The 17,591-nt window shown below is 36.4% G+C and overlaps 1 protein-coding gene across 2 annotated transcripts in view; it reads left to right on the plus strand.

The window, feature by feature from the left end:
• VPS13C (vacuolar protein sorting 13 homolog C) overlaps positions 1 to 17,591 on the plus strand; it is a 103,440-nt gene that overhangs the window by 26,652 nt on the left and 59,197 nt on the right. For both annotated transcript variants that reach the window (XM_075100099.1, XM_075100100.1), the window contains exons 16-34: positions 328 to 422; positions 3,056 to 3,198; positions 4,597 to 4,789; positions 4,933 to 5,047; positions 5,375 to 5,511; positions 6,222 to 6,348; positions 7,013 to 7,130; positions 7,486 to 7,615; positions 8,005 to 8,083; positions 9,072 to 9,211; positions 9,788 to 9,941; positions 10,380 to 10,456; positions 10,606 to 10,665; positions 12,416 to 12,569; positions 13,930 to 14,046; positions 15,306 to 15,409; positions 15,704 to 15,871; positions 16,638 to 16,942; positions 17,265 to 17,412. In XM_075100099.1, the coding sequence (XP_074956200.1) occupies positions 328 to 422; positions 3,056 to 3,198; positions 4,597 to 4,789; positions 4,933 to 5,047; positions 5,375 to 5,511; positions 6,222 to 6,348; positions 7,013 to 7,130; positions 7,486 to 7,615; positions 8,005 to 8,083; positions 9,072 to 9,211; positions 9,788 to 9,941; positions 10,380 to 10,456; positions 10,606 to 10,665; positions 12,416 to 12,569; positions 13,930 to 14,046; positions 15,306 to 15,409; positions 15,704 to 15,871; positions 16,638 to 16,942; positions 17,265 to 17,412 (2,564 nt within the window). The remainder of the gene's footprint in view (positions 1 to 327; positions 423 to 3,055; positions 3,199 to 4,596; positions 4,790 to 4,932; positions 5,048 to 5,374; positions 5,512 to 6,221; positions 6,349 to 7,012; positions 7,131 to 7,485; positions 7,616 to 8,004; positions 8,084 to 9,071; positions 9,212 to 9,787; positions 9,942 to 10,379; positions 10,457 to 10,605; positions 10,666 to 12,415; positions 12,570 to 13,929; positions 14,047 to 15,305; positions 15,410 to 15,703; positions 15,872 to 16,637; positions 16,943 to 17,264; positions 17,413 to 17,591) is intronic.

Raw genomic sequence — 17,591 nt, forward strand, 5'->3', positions numbered from 1 at the left:
TATAGCTGTAGTGTAATAGGCGACAACTGGAATACTGTATTCTGGTGATGTGCTGTCTGGACCAGAGATTTGTTCTAACAGTATGCCTCAAAGCTATTTTAATCATTGGGAATTATATAAGTTGTTATATATATTGATTTCTGTGCTACATATGTAACACATACATGAAGACTGCTTCTGTGTAAATTATTTTGCAATGTGGAAGTACAATATGAAGAATCAAAGAAATGTGTCAGCAGAACTTAAGTGCAGTAGCAAACAAACGGGAGGAAAAATGCTTATTCTTACAAATTAAAGTGCAAGTTTTTGTGGGTTTTTGATTTTTAGCTATTGATGAACTAATGACACCAGAAGAGAAAGCTAAGCTTTTTACTGCTATTGGGTATAGTGACAGCTCCCATCACCTTTCCTTACCAAAGCAGGTAAGCAACTTCTTATGGGATGGTTTTAAAAAAAAAAAGAACCAACCAACAAACAAAAAACCTTTCTTACGCATGTTAGCTTTAAGATAAGCTGTAGAATGTGTGTCAGTGCAAGTCAAATCTAGGTTGAATATACAAAGAAGAAAAAAAAAATTCAGAAAACACAAAGAATAGCTAATGTTTTCATTGGTGTTCTGCCTTGTGCACAGCCGTACTCTGGAGTGATTTAGAAGTAACAGAAACTGGATGATAGATACCTGTTTGTAACTTGGAAGAGAACAAAAAAGCTAACTAAATGAAAAAAGTTTCCATGGTAGCTTTTTGATTGCACCTATTTCTTGACACCTGTTGTGGTGAAAACTAAGTCTGTATGGTCTCTTTGTATTGTTTTGTGTTTTGCTTTTGTTCTTGTGTTTTTTTTAAAATCTCAAGTCAGTTTGATTCTTTTTTTTCTAATACACAAAGGAGAGCATAAAAATAAAACCACATTTTTGTGACTTTTTTTGGCTCGTTAGGCAAAGGAATAAAAGATAAAACTTCACAGGTATAGTATTCTTAAGAGGGCTTAAAGGAAGTAAGTAGTGGTGTTCCCTAGGGGTCTGTACTGGGTCCAGTCCTATTCAGTATATTCATCAATGACCTGGACGATGGGATAGAGTATAACCTCAGCAAGTTCACTGATGATACCAAGCTGGGAGGAGTGGCTGATACACCAGAAGGCTGTGCTGCCCTTCAGTGAGACCTGGACGTGCTGGAGAGCTGGGCCGAGGGGAACCTCATGAAATTCAACAAAAGCAAGTGTAAGGTCCTGCACCTGGAGAGGAACAACCCCATGCACCGGTACAGGTTGGGGCTTGACCTGCTGGAAAGCAGCTCTGCTGAGAAGGACCTGGGAGTGCTGGTGGACAGCAAGCTGACCCTGAGCCAGCAATGGGCCCTTGTGGCCAAGAAGGCCAACGGTATCCTGGGGTGCATTAAAAGGAGTGTGGCCAGCAGGTCGAGGGAGGTTATCCTCCCCCTCTACTCTGTCCTAGTGAGACCACATTTGGAGTACTGTGTCCAGTTTTGGGCCCCCCAGTTTAAGAAGGACGTGGAACTGCTTGAGCAAGTCCAGCAAAGATGACCAGGAGGCTGGAGCATCTCTCTTACGAGGAGAGGCTGAGAGACCTGGGTTTGTTTAGCCTGGAGAAGAAAAGACTGAGGGGGGATTTCATCAATGCTTACAAGTGTCTGAAGGGTGGGCATCAGGGTGATAGGACTGGAATCTTCAGTAGTGCCCAATGACAGGACAAGGGCCAATGGGCACAAGTTGGAACACAGGACGTTTCACTTATATATGAGCAAAAACTTCTTTCCTGTGAGGGTGACAGAGCAGTGGAACAGGCTGCCCAGGGAGGTTGTGGGTCTCCTTCCCTGGAGACGTTCAGAACTCGCGTGGACACATTCCTGTGCTTCCTGCTCTGGGTGTACCTGCTCAAGCAGGGGGTTTGGACAAGATGGTCTCCAGAGGTCCCTTCCAACCCTTACTGTTCTGTGATTCTGTGAAGAAAGCTAGAAAGTAGACAACTAAGAAAATACGTAATGGTATGGGTTCTCTCAGTATACTTAATTTCTGTGAGCACTATTACATTGTTGTTTTAAATCTTAATATAACTGGTGGTTCTGCTTTAAGTTGCTCATCACTTACAGAAGTACTTCTTACATGAAGACTATTTCTTTCAAGGAGGATGTTGTTTGTTCTCCCAGCAGGCATCCCTACTCTCCAGTCCAACACTCCAGCTTTCCAACCTTGTATATTTATTAAATTTAGCTATTGTAAGCTTACATGTGCCTCACGAAAGGAAGTTCAGAATTGCTTGAATGGCAACAAGGAGGCCTGTGCGCTATTGGTATGAGCTTGTGTTCCTGTCGAATTGAGAAAAGCAGAGCAGCAGCAAGCATCTTGTACCAACAAAGAAAAGACACAGCCCAAACAGTGCCCAGTACTGGTGCTTTTTTTTCCCGTTTCATGCTTTCCTTGCTTACCTGTGTAGAAAAATTTCCTTTTTTAATTTGGAGAGATTAAGTGTAAAGGTGCTTTCATCTCTCTCAGTACCCTGAAGGAAGGTGCAGGCTTCAAATTCAGATAGTATTATTTGCTTCTTAAGTTGCTGATTGACAGAGTCATAAAATGGTACATATGTCAGGAAGCCAAAACCCTTTCTTGACAAGGTTGAGCGATGACATTCAGTGGCAAGAACAACAAAGGCATATATGCAATGTCTTCTGAAGTGTAGTGGTTTGATGGCATTATGATGGTTTTGTTTGTTGATCTTGCTAGCCCTCTACTGTGAGTGTAGTCCAGCTATGCTTGCTTTCATGGTTTAAAAAAACTTCTCTGAATCCTGAAAAGAGATAAAGAGATACCTGCTCTGCATTTGTTGAAATACACTGTTTTATGTTAAACGACTGATATGGGTTGAAAGTAAGTAAAGACTCTCTACTTTGCTTCCTACATAGGGATATGCGTCTTACCTTAGTTGAGTGGAATAGCTTTAAATACCACGTTTTGTTATACTTGTTAAAATTAGGAGTTCTGAAAAATTATTCATATCAAGATGATTAATTTCAATTTTCTCTGTTCTTCTCACTAGTATGTTGCCCATGTTGTGACACTGAAGCTGTTAAGCACTTCTCTTACAATTAAAGAAGACACCAATGTGGCAGAAACTCTTAAAGTACAGATAATCAATCTGAGTACCAATATATCACAGCGTCCAGGAGCACAAGCCATTAAGTAATTGGATTGGTATTTTCTTTTTGTAGAAGCATCTTCTACCACTCCCACCCCCAGCTTTTTATGTCTTTTCTTGAATAGTGCATTACGTTGTATATTTACTTTTAAATTCGTGGCCATTATAAAATTGCACTCTTAAAAGTTATGGTCATGCGATTTGGTGAATAACATGGAACAGGGATGAAGAAAGGAATACTAGTTGTTAGTCTTCATAAACAATAATAAGCTCTTTCTTGAATGCAGATATTGAAGTGCTGAATATTACTTTTGGGAAGAGGCACCTGAGCAGTGTGAAAGGGTGTGGCTACCACACCTTAGCCAAGCTGCTGAATGTGTTGCTTACTTCCTAGAGAAACAAAAAGCTATGTCTGTGTTGTGGGTAGGAGGTTAACCAACACGTAGGAAACTGAGTCCTTCCTGCATTTTAAAAGAGGGCACACCAGAAATATTGAACACAAATAACTGGATTATACAGTCAGTGAATAAGATTTTCAGTGTCTAGAAAATGAGTCTGTGCACTTCATGCTTTCATTTGCAGTTCCTTCAACTGACTTTATGCATAAGATCAGCAGCTTAACTGCTGACTCTTGAAATATTCTTGTTAAAAACCATTTTGGGGAATATTAAAGGTGCAGCCTGAATGCTGCACAAATATAAAAAGAGCTTTGAAAACATAAGTGCAGGCTGTATAATTTAGTTGGCAAGACGGAAACTGTAGAACAGATACTTTTGTTGATTTTAAGTTTCTGGAAAAGTGTAATTAGGTTATTTCACTGGAGCCAGGCTCGTGACACTGATTATGCCCAAACTGTGTTGCCTCCCAAAGTTGGGGATTCCAATGGTAGAGACCCAGGACCTGAAAATCAGTTTCATATCTAATAAGTATTTCTAAGGTTGAATGACGTTTGTGTGGTTTGGTGGTGTTCACATGGCTTTCTTTCAGAAATATTTTTCTACTCACTTCACTTAACACAACTGTCAGGGAAGCTGTCAGTAAAGAATACCCATTTGCACCAAAACATGTCCATAACTGATTTTGAAATCAATATGTAATAGTTAACATTCCTACTCTTTTTCACCTGTAGCATAAATATACTACCTTTCTTTTCTCTTGCAATTGATGCTCCTAATAAATATGAGCTGAAAGTTATATTCAGTCCACGTTGCAGATAACAGAAGGTAAAAAGAAAATATCACCCACCCTTGTGTTGCTGTGAACAACTTGTCTGCTATTTATTTTTCCAATTTATTAATGTAACAATTTCTTAACCAAGTGGTATGTCCTGTGAAGCTAGTTGTGTTTGGCTTTATCAAAGGCTTTCATCATCTTGCTTGTCTTTCCTGGATGCCACTGTTCTATATGCTAATTAAGTATATTTAACTATTCATCTTCTTTAGGGTTGAAGCAAAGCTTGAAAACTGGTATGTTACAGGCCTGAGACAAGAAAACATTGTACCATCTCTTGTGGCTTCCATAGGGGATAGCAAGTCATCTCTGCTTAAGATAGAGTTTAATGTTAACCCAGAGGATAGTACTGCTGACCAGAGTCTTACTATTGAGTCACAGCCTGTGGAAATAAAATATGATGCAGTGAGTAGTAACCAAGACTCTTACCTCTTTTTGATACTCCTTTTTCTGCTGTTATTCTTTTTGCTCTGTCAAGATCTATTTTGAGTTTTCACTGAGTGACTTCTGTGTATATTGATCATTCTTGTTTGTCTTCTTTTGAAAAGAGAACAATAAATGCAATGGTAGAATTCTTTCAGACAAGTAAGGGAATGGATCTCGAAAGATTAACTTCAGCCACGTTAATGAAGCTGGAAGAAATCAAGGAAAGAACAGCTGCAGGTAAGGTAATAAATCTCAGCTGAGGTGAACCCTTGAATGTCTTAAAATGTTTCAATATGATTTTTAAACACTTTGCTTATGTTTTGATTGTTTGCCAAAGAGTATGATTGGGTTTTTTCCTTGAGTTTTTGACTTGGAGGATAAGTGGATGTTTTGTGGGGAGGAACATTGAGTTTAGTGATAAATCAGTAGAATGTTACAAAAGTAAGCCTTTACTCAAGATGTGTTATCTTCTAGATGGATAACATCTCTTTGTATGTTGACTGGCACAAATGTTTCACTTCTGAATAGCATTTTAGTTTTAATGTCCCTTCCTTTTTATTTAAGGAATAGTTCATATTATTGAAATGCGGAAAGTCCTTGACTTGAAGATTAATCTGAAACCTTCCTACCTTGTGGTTCCACAGATGGGTTTCTACCATGAAAAATCAGATTTGCTGATTTTAGACTTTGGTACATTTCAGGTATGTAAATGACCTCTTATAATCTCAAAGGAAGAAAATATCCTTTTCTCTTAATATAGCTGTCATCTGAAACTACCTTCTTTTCAAAAGGTAACGGTGATCGTTTGTGTGAATGTGTTTTGACTTACTGTATTTCTTACCGAATAAATTTGGTTCAGCAATTTGATTAATATTCAGAGCTGTTAAGTTGTCTTTGACATACTTCTACTACTTAATCTCCCCAGGAAATGTTTTAATTTGTAATCATTATTGTAATAGTTTGTCATTTAATATCTTTTCTTTCTTCAACAAAACATATGAACTTTTGTTTCCTTTTTTGTGAAATGATAGCCTTTTTATTAATGAAAGAATATAATTTTTTCTCTTGGAGTTTGAAAGTTGATTCCCTTGTTCCTATAAAATTGAAAGCTTACAATAAGTTAACTTGATTTTAGCTGACTAAATATTTATTTAAGTTGTACTCAAGCAGTAAACTTGTAAACCAATAAGACAAATTCTTTTTGCGTAACTTGAATTAAGCGGATTGATGGAAGTAACAAAAAAACCCTACTTATACTTGGTAAGTATGAAATGAATTAAGATCTCCTCTCTGTAAGAGTCCAAATGTCAATCATAAACTCCTATGAATCATCTTTTTAATCTTCACTAGAATTAATAGCACGTCTATATAAGATTTAGACTTAACTTTATCTTGTCCTTTATGTGTTTAGCTGAACAGCATAAATCAAGGCAATAGTCAAGCCTCTAGCTTTTCATCTTTAGAGGAGATTATGGACAAAGCTTATGACAAGTTTGATGTGGAAATAAAAAATGTGCAACTTCTTTTTGGAAGAACAGGTAACATAACAACATAGTTGCTGTCTGCTCAAAAGATAGATGAAGGCTACCTACCTCTAATAAATATATGTTTTTTTAAAGAAAAAAGGCAAACAAATACCAGTAGTTAACTTAAAGATAGATTATAATACACGTCTGGTATTAAACTGTGAAAAAAATTATTCCGTTTCCCTTCAAGCAGCTGCTTGCTTTTTGTTTGGACTTGTGTATCACCTATTTGATATCAACAAGCAGCATAAATGCATAGAACTATCACATTTTCCATCAATGCAGGAAAATAGAGCTAAAATTGGCCTTAATGCTTCATTTGGGCTTAAGTTGTGCAGTCAACAGAATGCTAGGTTACTGTTTTATTTATCTGTCCATGTATCTACCTATCCATCTTTCTATTTTTTCTTTTTTTTAGGGTTCCGTGTTAAGATACATCTTTCAGTGTAGAATTGGGCTGAAGGCTGCTAAGGCAATATAGTGTTAAGAACTATTCAAAGTGTATTCAGAAGTTCTTTTACCCAAATTGTTCTAGGTTTCTCTAGCTTGTGAGCGCGTTCTTTATCCTTTCCTTTATCCTTTGTCCTTTCCTAGTGATGCTATTTGATTGATGATACCTTAATTAAAGCAATTAGCAAGTGATGTTTTTTCACCTACATTTACTGAACATTTGCAGGTGAAGACTGGAAGAAGGCTCGTTTTCAACATCCATCAACTTTGCACATATTGCAGCCTATGGATATTCACGTACAGTTGGCAAAATCGATGGTGGAAAGAGATACCAGGATGGCAAAGTAATATATTAATGTTGAAAGGACTTCTTCTTAATTAATGTGTACTTACAGAAAAGAAAACTGTATTTTCCCCAAAGGTTCAGTTACACTTTATAATTTGAAGGTATTAACGTAAGAAATAGAAGTAGCTTACTACTTTTTATGAAACCTTTTTTGGCTAGTAGTTCCCTGGTCACCTTCACTGGTTACTAACTACCCTGTTTAAACTGAGTTCAAGATCTGTTTTTAATGAAGAATCACTACCTTTACTGTGATGTCATCTTTATATATGAGTATAGGTATTGGTAAGATTTAAATCAAGAATTAGTATGTAGTTTTTTATATTGGCGTTTAATCAACTTTTTTCTGAACAAAGGTTTAAAGTGTCAGGAGGACTTCCTTTGGTGCATGTCAGAGTCTCTGACCAGAAAATCAAGGCAATTTTTGATCTGATTGATAGCATTCCGTTGCCTCAGAAGTCATCTGTGTCAATTCCAAGCACAAAGGTAAGCTGACTATAACTAAGAAAACTGAAATTAAAAAAATGAATCACTGAAGTGGTCATTGTAAGTGTGAATTCCTGGCGATATCTGTGATCTTTATCAGTTGAAATATGAGATCTGTTGTGAAGATGAGTTAGGTAAAGTGTCTTCATTATGACTTACCATCCGAACATGCTGGGCTTATTCAAACAAGGCTACCTTAGCCTTTGTCATTGTCCTGCTGGTTTCAATATAAGTACTGGCAAAACTGACCTTTAAGTAATATGGGGAGGCAAGGTGAAACATGCATCATCAGTAGAAAATATGATTGAATATACCAAGTTATAAAAACTTTAATATAGTGATTTTTGTTGTTTGTTTCTTTTTTTTTTCTTTTTTTCCCCTCCATCTAGGTACCAGCCATTCCCGCAATTCCTGTTGTTAGTAAAGGGTTCCTTAATACACCCCATTTGTTAGCAGAAATAGTGTCAGGTAAGAAGTTACAGATACGCTTTTGTAAAAGTAGAAGACCATAACTTATGGAACGTTTTCAGGCTGCTATTTATCTTAAAACATGTTATAAGGACAGTAGAGATGAGTATGGTTGATCATCTCTAAGTGCATTAGAAGATTTGATTAAGAGGCTGATCTTACCTCAGAATAATAAACTTGCTTTTTTTAAAAAAAGCAAAAAACCTTTTTTTTGGGATTAATTAATATTATGCACAAGCAAAATTCTTCAAATGTAAGTGAACTATTAATAACTGTATTAGGATGTCATTAGTAAACCAATTCAATTGTTCAGATGTCATGAGACATCTTTTTAGCAGAGAGTATAGAGGAACCTGTTATTTCAGAATTGACTTAAATCTAAAAACTAATTTAGCCAAATACTAATCTGCTGCTGCCGCCACTTCAGGACAATACTTTGGGGTGGGTACATAAAAAATGTGAGTAACATGTCTAAAGGATGTGTACACTTCCATTCAACAGCCAACATGTGGCAAAAATAGACTGTTACAAACACCACCCTGCTTACTGTCCTGAATGTTTTGCATTAGGAAAGCTCTCATTTTTCTGAAAATGCAGAGCTAGAATAACAAATGGCAAATTACTGTATTGGCACTGTGGATTTGAGCATTTACTTCCATGGCTGTTCTTGAGAAGAATTTTGGTGTAGTGGAACCTGGGGAACCTTGTTTCCTAGAGCTTACTTTATAACTGGTTTTCCTTACATGTGTTGTTGAACGTCTAGTGATAAAGCTAAACTATAGTGCTTTCCTTAATAAGGCTTTAATTTTCTTCACTTTCATCCAATGGGTAAGAAAACAGTATAGATCTAAAAAGTATACTTTGTCAGATTAGATTTAAACTGCTCATACAGTTTAAAATCCAATTTGAATGGGAAGGAGAGGGTGGGATATTTACCCCTGTTTCTGGAAGAAAATTTACTAACAAGGAAGTCACTTCTCTTCTGTAGACTCTGAAGAAGAATATTTTGATTTTGAGGAAAGTTCTGAACCAACTGATAGGTCACTAATTAAAGGAGAAGAAATAAGAAACAAGGAGCCTGCTAAAGAGGAACTGACAGATCTTCAGCTGAAATTTGAAATTAAAGAGGTATCTCTCTTTAATTCTGTTTTTACCTTCTACTTAAGGAATACTACTTTAAAAAAATTTCCAATATGCTATTATCACTGTTTTCCAGATTTAGTGGAAGCAAAAACATAGCCACCAAACAAAAAAATACACATGTATATACATACATAGTTCTGTGTATGAGTTAGTTATATGTGATATGCGTGTGAGTTATTTTTTGTATATAGTGTGTATATAAATAAAACACATATATATACTTCATCTGTGTGTATGTATTAGCAAAAGAGAGCAAAAAAGCCCCTTATTGGAATATTTTTGGTAGAAAATAATAGTATTAAGTAATAATTCGGGGGTGGGAAATTTGCACTGGAAGAACAAAGTAAATACCCAGGCAGGTCACTTATAAAGAGCAAATCCCAAAATATTTCTGTGGTATTTATTTATCTTACCATTAAGCAATCGCTTTTTTTTCTATTTTACACTTCAACTCTGTAATAAAAATAATACTCCCAGTAAAGCCGGCAAGACATTAATTTTGTGCTTTTTTTCATTGTTGGCTCAAATGGTGAGAGTACTGTGTATTTCTTGCTCATTTAGGTTCTAGTGGAACTCACCAGGCAAAAGAAAACTGAGGAAACGGTACTTGTTTTTGATGTCAAGCATCTTGGGACAGAAGCTACTGTCAGAACCTATAATTTAGCAGCTGTATCTTATTTAAAGAAAATAAGCTTGGATTACTATGAGATTGGAGGTAATAAGCAATGGAAGAGAAGAATTACGTGTGTGTGTGTGTGTGTATATATCTCAGTTAGTCTGAAACTGTGGCTCTCTTGTCTCTTATGCTCACTGAAATCCAAAAGTCGTTCTGGTTTTCCAGTTACAATACTTAGTATGCAACTGTCTATTGGTAGTGCTTGTACTGTTGGTACAGTTGATAAGATCTGGACTCCCACCATAATGCTTATTAGGTAAATAAATAGCTTAGTGCTCCATCTTTGGATGGAGAAGGGGTACAGACTTGCCATTGTAGACTTAACAAAGAGAAAACAGTGATTCATACTTGGTGGTGCAATGTATTTTAACAAATGGTGTTGAAAATTAATCCCTATCTTCTATGCACAAATTCTTTGGTTGTCTGAAAGAACAGAAATTACCCTAATTTGTGTGTATTTTATGTGGTATGTTGCAGGTAAAAAAGCACCCATTCATCTAATTAGTTCTTCAGATAAACTTGCCTTAGACCTTCTGAAGGTGGAATATATAAAGGTATACATAAAGCTTTTTAAATGTATTTTTAAAGCACTTTTATATATTCTGGAGTCTTAAACCTACTATTCAGATTGTTTTGTATCTTCTGAAGAGCAGAGTGACTGGTTGGAATTAATATTAACCTTCATGTGAATCATTATTTTCAGGCTGATAGAAATGGGCCACACTTTCAGACAATTTTTGACAACACTGAACAGATGATTCAAGTGAGTGCTGGCAGATTTTATTGCTTGTTTCCTTTTGTTTTACTTGCTTAAAAGGGAGGAATCAACAGGGTTTATTTTGCTTTCCTTGTTCCTCCTCCCACCCCCAGCCTTGCAGCAGAGAGATTTAAAGAGTTAGAATGCACTTGAAAGTTTTTATACAACTTGTGAGAGTTGTATGTTAGCCTGTTTCTCAACTATGATGAAAAACTGCCTAGCTAGCTCATGTGGATAAAATTCAAAATAATGTAAGAATGCATATAAGATCATGAAGTTCAAGTGCCCAGTATGGGAAAATGTCGTGGGGTCTAGAAGTCTTTCCCTTCCCTGTTAAATAATCTGTTTGTAATGTAAGCGCCACATAATCAACACTCTGTTGCACTCTGTTGGCTAAATTTACTAAGAAATCTAAATCCATTTATGAGTGAGTTTGTGTAGTTTGGTTTTGTGGTGGTTTTTTTTTTTTTTTTTGTGGAGAGGACCATATTCTAATTCTTCACTCTGAAATATGACTCGGGAGCTTCTTGTGATACTGCATTTTCCTCTCCATCACTTTTGTCATAGATTCTAGAATGAGAATTTGATCTCCTAAAAATTATTGCAATATAAGGAAATGTGTTCAGACAGCAAGTGATGACCTTAAGTTCTGACTGTTTCACTGATCATGTATTTTTGAGTCAGTGATTTCAATCTAAGGAAAAACAGTGTCTTGAGGAATTCTGGAAATAAACTACAAAGGGCTCTGGTTTCTGTGATAGGTACTCCCCTCCCTTTATAACTTTATGGCGTTATTTTGTCTGCCATTTTTTGATGTGAAGACTGAAATACTTCATTTGTCGCCTAATAGTTTTAGACTATTTATAGATTCCATTAGGGAAGTCTAGTTAATACTGGATTCTTTTTGCCAAGAAAAGGTTCCTGAAGCTGCAGCAGGACAGTTGTACTTACTCCAGTGCTACTTAGGTGGATATACATAGTGGTTTGACTGACTTCACGCTATGGAATAGTGCTGATGTTAAGGGAACTAAAATTTCTATACATCATCAGGTGTTGCTTTGCAACTCTTCCATGGGACTTCTGCGTCTGGAGGAAGAATTACATTTGGGCTTTTTCCAGTTTCAAGCACATTGAAGCAGATAACTTTTACTAAACTACACGGCAGGCATTTATTCACCTTTTGGACTCCTTTAGTGGATTTGTTGAGAAATACCTTTACACTAAGTATCTACATGGCAGCCACCTGCCACTACCATTCATGTAGTACTGTGTTATTGCAGGAGCATTCCAAGAGCAAGTCTGTGTTCGGCAGAGCATATTACTTGAGAAGACTGAATCTAGGTTAGACTACCTTACTCAAGGTGTATCTCTCTTAGTTGTCTAATTAAGTCTTCCACTTATTTAATACAGTTTTCCACAATGAGTTTTTCACTCATTAAATGTTCTTTAAACTAATTTTGTATCACTTCGCTTTTGTAGCAAGGAGGTTCTAGGTTAACAGTCACAGCCATTGGTTTGTTATTAGGTTTTCTTATTTTTGAAGCTTACCACGTTTCTGCTTTACAGAAAGCTTTTTCCTTTATGATATGTTGCTGGTAGCACATGCAGCTTTTCTGTTGCTAAGAAACTGTTATATTCCATTGGGTACTTTTGCACCTCAGTCCAACTCCTATACTTGTAAGTTTTTGGTTGGTGTTTTTTTTTTTTGTTATTGTTTTTGGTGTGTTTGTCATATGGAGCCTCATGTTTTCAACAGGTAGCTTTTTCATCATTGAACCTTCTACTGCATACAGAGGCCCTTATGTCTGCTGTCAGTTTTCTAACAGCTGTTAGTCGATCAGGCAACGAAAGTAGTGGAGATACACCAACTAAAGATGAAAAGCAAGAAGATGACACTAGACTAAGGAAAGGTACAGCTATGTTTTTCAAAATGATGGTTCTGAAAGGATATGTTGCATGTTGGCAAAACGATCAAATCCAGAGAAGCCCAGTTAGCTTTGTAATGTGGGGTGTAGATCAAAGCTCAGGTGACTGTGGCTCACCAGGTTAGAGGACTGATTTAAAAAAAAAAAAAACAACAATAAAGGAAACAATGATTACAATCATAAATGGTGTCTTCAAGTGAGCTTTGTATTCTTGTGTTTCATTGCCATTTCACAAACAGACTTGAATTTGAATAAGTGAGATTTCTGCAAGGTAGAGGGACTCATACAGCAGCATGGTCTTAGTGTTCATGGTAAAATAAACGAGAAAAATAGTACTTTGATTATGCTATGCTATTGATCTAGGCAATTGAAATATAATTTCAAAGAAGTAGCTGAGTCGTTTGCTAGCCTAATGAAAAACTTGCGGTTCCTGTAGCACTGAAACAAAGAGAATTTATATCAAAATAGGCTCAGAGTGGAGCAGCTGCACTGTCTTTAATACTAAGTGCAAAACTCAAGCATCAGGTGAGCTGCAAATGAGGTGTCTAGTGAAGAATGTTTAGAATCACTCATAATTTTAAATGGTCTGAGTTTGAATCTGTAGGCCGAAAAAGAAGCTGCTGCTGTGTACAGTTTAACAAAGCCCATAAATATTTGAGCTCTTGGATTAACTCTTTGCTACTCCTAGTTAGTGAAGGTGTGGACCATCAGTGAGGTCTGAAAGCTTCTGGTCTTCCCTTGTAGATAGTTTTAGATGCTTATGTGTGACTTCACTTTATTCTCCCTAGCCTTAGCATTTGCTCTCATAAAACCTGGGTGTTGGCTGCCAGAAATAGGCTTCCTAAGTCTGCCATTTCTTATAAGCTTGAAGTTTAGGAGAAAACTTCCTACATTAGGATTTTGGAATAAGAAGTATTAGATAACCTGAAAAAAACCACTACCGTGAACCTACTGAGTTACTGACTTAATGTTAAAAATAAGTACACTGTGCAATTTATTTCCTCTTAACCCAGCAACTAACTTCCATTTAAAAAAAGTAAAATTGTTCCAATAGAGAATTATCACTAGATGGGAGTAATAGCCGACACAGATCCACAAGAAAATGCTGGCATGTTTTACTCTTATCAGTAAAGAAGCCTTTAGAGGAAGACTTGTTGCTCTAAGATGCGATGTTACAGACTTCATCATGAGAGTGGTGATGAAAGAAACTATAGGAAGCAAAACTAAGTCATCTGAATGCCAAAAAAGAACCCTAGACCAAAACAACCCTCAAATACTCTCAGGAGTTTAAGTGAAAACATGAATTTATATGTACCTTGAAAATCTCTCCCTCTCTCATTTCTAGTGGCTAGACCTTCCAAGGATAAGGATATCTTTGACTTCAAGCTTTTTGCCAAACTGGATGCCTTCTGTTTAAGTATTTGTGATGAAAAGAAGAACATTGCAGACATCAAGATACAAGGTATTAAATTCTTTGTTAGTGGTAAATGATCTAGTAGTTTAGTTTCAAAGGCAATGCTAATAATTGGACTAAAAGGTAAATTTTCAGTGTCTGACTTCTTAAAATTGTTACATGTATGAACATGGCTCGTGGTATTGTTTTCAAAGTCAGTCTTCTAGTCTGTCATAATGTTTTGGCCTCCAGTTAGAAAAGCATGATATATTATTTTTCAGATAATTAGGTTTATGTTTTGAAGGAGTTTGATTATGGGTAGCTTTTCATGTTGATATTTTTCTGCTATACCTGGTTCATTTAGGATAAAAAACCTTTAAAACTGTTTTCTTTGGTTTTCAACTCTTAGGGTTTGTTTGGGTTTCTTGTTTTGGTTTTGTTTTCTTGATTCTCTTTTACCCCTCAGAGGGGCTATCGTTTAATTCTGTGAGAGAGAGGGGGGAAGTTTCACTTTCACATTTTGCTGCCATCCTAATAGCTGCCAAAACTCTCTCTTAGAATGAATATTTAAGAGTGTGTGATATACAAGAATATGTAATACAGTTCATAAAAAGTCTCTTGCTTGTGCCCATCTCTAAATCATATGATGTATTCACACAAGATTTTGTATGCAAAAGTGTTGTATTCTAATGCAGCATAGTAACCTCTTTTTTGATAGAAAATCTCAGTAAACCAACTCAGTAGCTTGGTGGAGATGGATTTGCATTTGAATATTTTTCTGTGAATAATAGCTCTGTTTTAGAAAGTTTTCTTTTTTGTTTTGTTCAAAGCTGTAGTACGGTCACATTCTCAAAGCTTAATAACAGACCGCATAGTGTATGGACTTGGGTTTGAACTCTAAACAATGTACTTATCTTCTGTGTCTGACTGATAAAATGCAAAAAGTCTCTATTTCCACAACTTACTTTTTTTTTATTTTGGAGAAGTTACGGTAGTTGGGGAATTAATTCTAATTATTCTGATTCGGATGCAGGGTGACTAAAATGCCTTGGATTGAATAGAGGTCTTCTATTTACAGTCTCTTCAGCAAGGGGTGTGGTGACTGACTTATTTTGTTTGGAAACAGGGAATCAAGTGTGCTTCAGTATTTTTCGTGGTTTTTTGAAAATCTATGTTGAATTTGGCAAACTATTAACAAAATTGTTTGTTGCAATGTATAATTTCTGTAACTTTTCTCACCTCCCCTGTTGGTGTCCTGTGTCCCCACCCTGAAAATGAGCGTTACCTCTGTTATACAATACTATTGTTTCTCTCTTTATACTTTACAGGTCTTGACTCATCTCTTCTCCTTCAGCCAAGTCACACTGTATTCTTTGCCCGACTTAAAGACATAGTTGTCACAGATGTTGATTCAAGGACTCTTCATAAAAAAGTACTCAACTACAAGTTTTTAAGTTTTACTTGATTCGTGGTTAGTTTTGTGTGTGTAAAAGTGAAATGCAATGCATATTCTTATTTCATTCTTTTAAAAATATTGGATTTGTCATGAATATCTTTTAAATTAATTTACATGGTAAAGCATAGTTTTCATATTAGAAGAATGGTTGTCAAAAGAATTTTTAAAAAAGTACATCTGATAGGCTGATGATATATTTAGTAGTTCTTTGTATTAAGTACCTTTTTAGAAGCTGCTGATGGCTGGTAGGTACTGGTTCTCTCTTTTTAGGCTGTGTCTATAGTAGGAGATGAAGTTTTCAGTTTCAATCTGACATTATATCCATACGCTACTGAGGGAGAAGCCTACACTGACATGTCAAAAGTGGATGGCACCGTATCTTTGAAAGTAGGCTGTATTCAAATAGTATACCTTCACAAATTTCTCATGTCTCTTCTGGTAAGTCTTTTTTCCTTTGTTTCTGCAGTGTTCTCTGATTAGTCTTTGTTTTTTGTGTCCTCACTACAAGTGCTAACTTAAGTTTCTGCAAGAGAAAGGATAGGGTTAATTTTTGTGTGCACTATTAAAAATCTTTGATAAGTAAGCTTTAACTGGTTTGAATTTCAAAGAACTAATACAGTGCAAGTGGGTCACTTCCCACCCTCTGCTTTGGAAACAGAGAAAATCTTGGTGCTATTAAGGTATTTTGGGGGTTTTGTGTTCGCTACTCTTCACCCTGGCAAAAACCTGACTTCATTGCAAACATATCTGAGCTAACGTTAGAGGCAAAACTTTCTGCAATGTTAGATGCTATGAGGACTGCAAACTAATGACTATACCTTTGTCAAGTATCCCAATGTTGGGTTTTTCAGTAAGCACTAGTGGGCTTTCTGTCATTTGGTACTGGCTTTACTAGGAAATCGTACTCACTGGGGACAAAGAGGGCCTCTAAAAATAATATGTGTCCCCAGAAGCTAATGAGGTGATGGTAGTTAATGAAGGAAGAAAAATAAGAGATGGGTTTCAAATGATTGGGTTGTACTGGTTAGTATATTTCTGACTGTTAGAGAACATGACAAGAAGGTACTTGGTTGCCTTTCCCTTGGGAAAATTTAGCACGGCATAATTGGTTGATGTTGTTTGTGGTTGATATTGTAAAATGAGAGAGTAATTTAGATTAAAGCACTGTTTACAGACATTCTTTCTTTTCAACTGCTTTTTCTAGACCTTCTTGAACAACTTTCAGACAGCTAAGGAGGCACTGAGTGCTGCCACAGTCCAAGCTGCAGAAAAGGCTGCTACCAGTGTAAAAGACCTGGCTCAAAGGAGTTTTCGACTTGCAATGCACATTCACTTGAAAGCACCAGTTATAGTCATTCCTCAGTCCTCAGTCTCCACCAATGCTATCATAATGGATCTTGGCTTGATTAAGATTCAGAACCAGTTTAGCCTGGTGTCTTCAGAAGGCAGTTCGCTCCCTCCAGTCATTGACAAAATGGATGTGCAGCTGACAAAGCTGAAACTGTCTAGGTACAGTGCACTTTACTAAGTAATGCCTTAGCTAATTGGTAATACTAATACTCTCTAGGTTATTAATCCTCTTGCTTAGAAACTGGTGACAGTGTCAAATATTTGGTCTTAAAATACTAACCTGTTATCTTAAGGGCAAATAAATCAATAGTAAAATAGGATACTGTTCTGCTCAGGAAGTTGTTTAAGCCTAAAGAAGTATTACATTTGAGATTTTAAGATGTTACCTTGAAAATGTAACTTGTGACTCAACTTCTAACTTCCCCACCATGGTTTTTTTTGTTTGTTTGTTTGTTCTGTTTTTTCCCCGCTGTGTTTTAAGGGCCACTATGGAGGCAGGTTTGTCACATCCAGACATTCAGATACTTCACCCTATTAATTTAAGCCTGTCTGTGAAACGAAATCTATCTGCAGCTTGGTTTCACAAATTACCGGTGCTGGAGATCACGGGGTATTTGGATACAATGAATGTAAGTCTTGTGAAAAGAAAGTGGTGAGAAACTTGTGGTAGTATTTAATGTAAGACTAACCTTTATGTTATTTCTGGACACAAAAGTGCAACAAGCTGCAAATTTTTGTAGCTGTGGGGTGAGTTTCAGGGATGTCAACAGGGTTTAAACTACCTCTGTGAATGCAGAGGTTTGAAAGT

Source organism: Phalacrocorax aristotelis, chromosome 7 (assembly GCF_949628215.1).
Source record: "Phalacrocorax aristotelis chromosome 7, bGulAri2.1, whole genome shotgun sequence".
Taxonomy (NCBI): domain Eukaryota; kingdom Metazoa; phylum Chordata; class Aves; order Suliformes; family Phalacrocoracidae; genus Phalacrocorax; species Phalacrocorax aristotelis.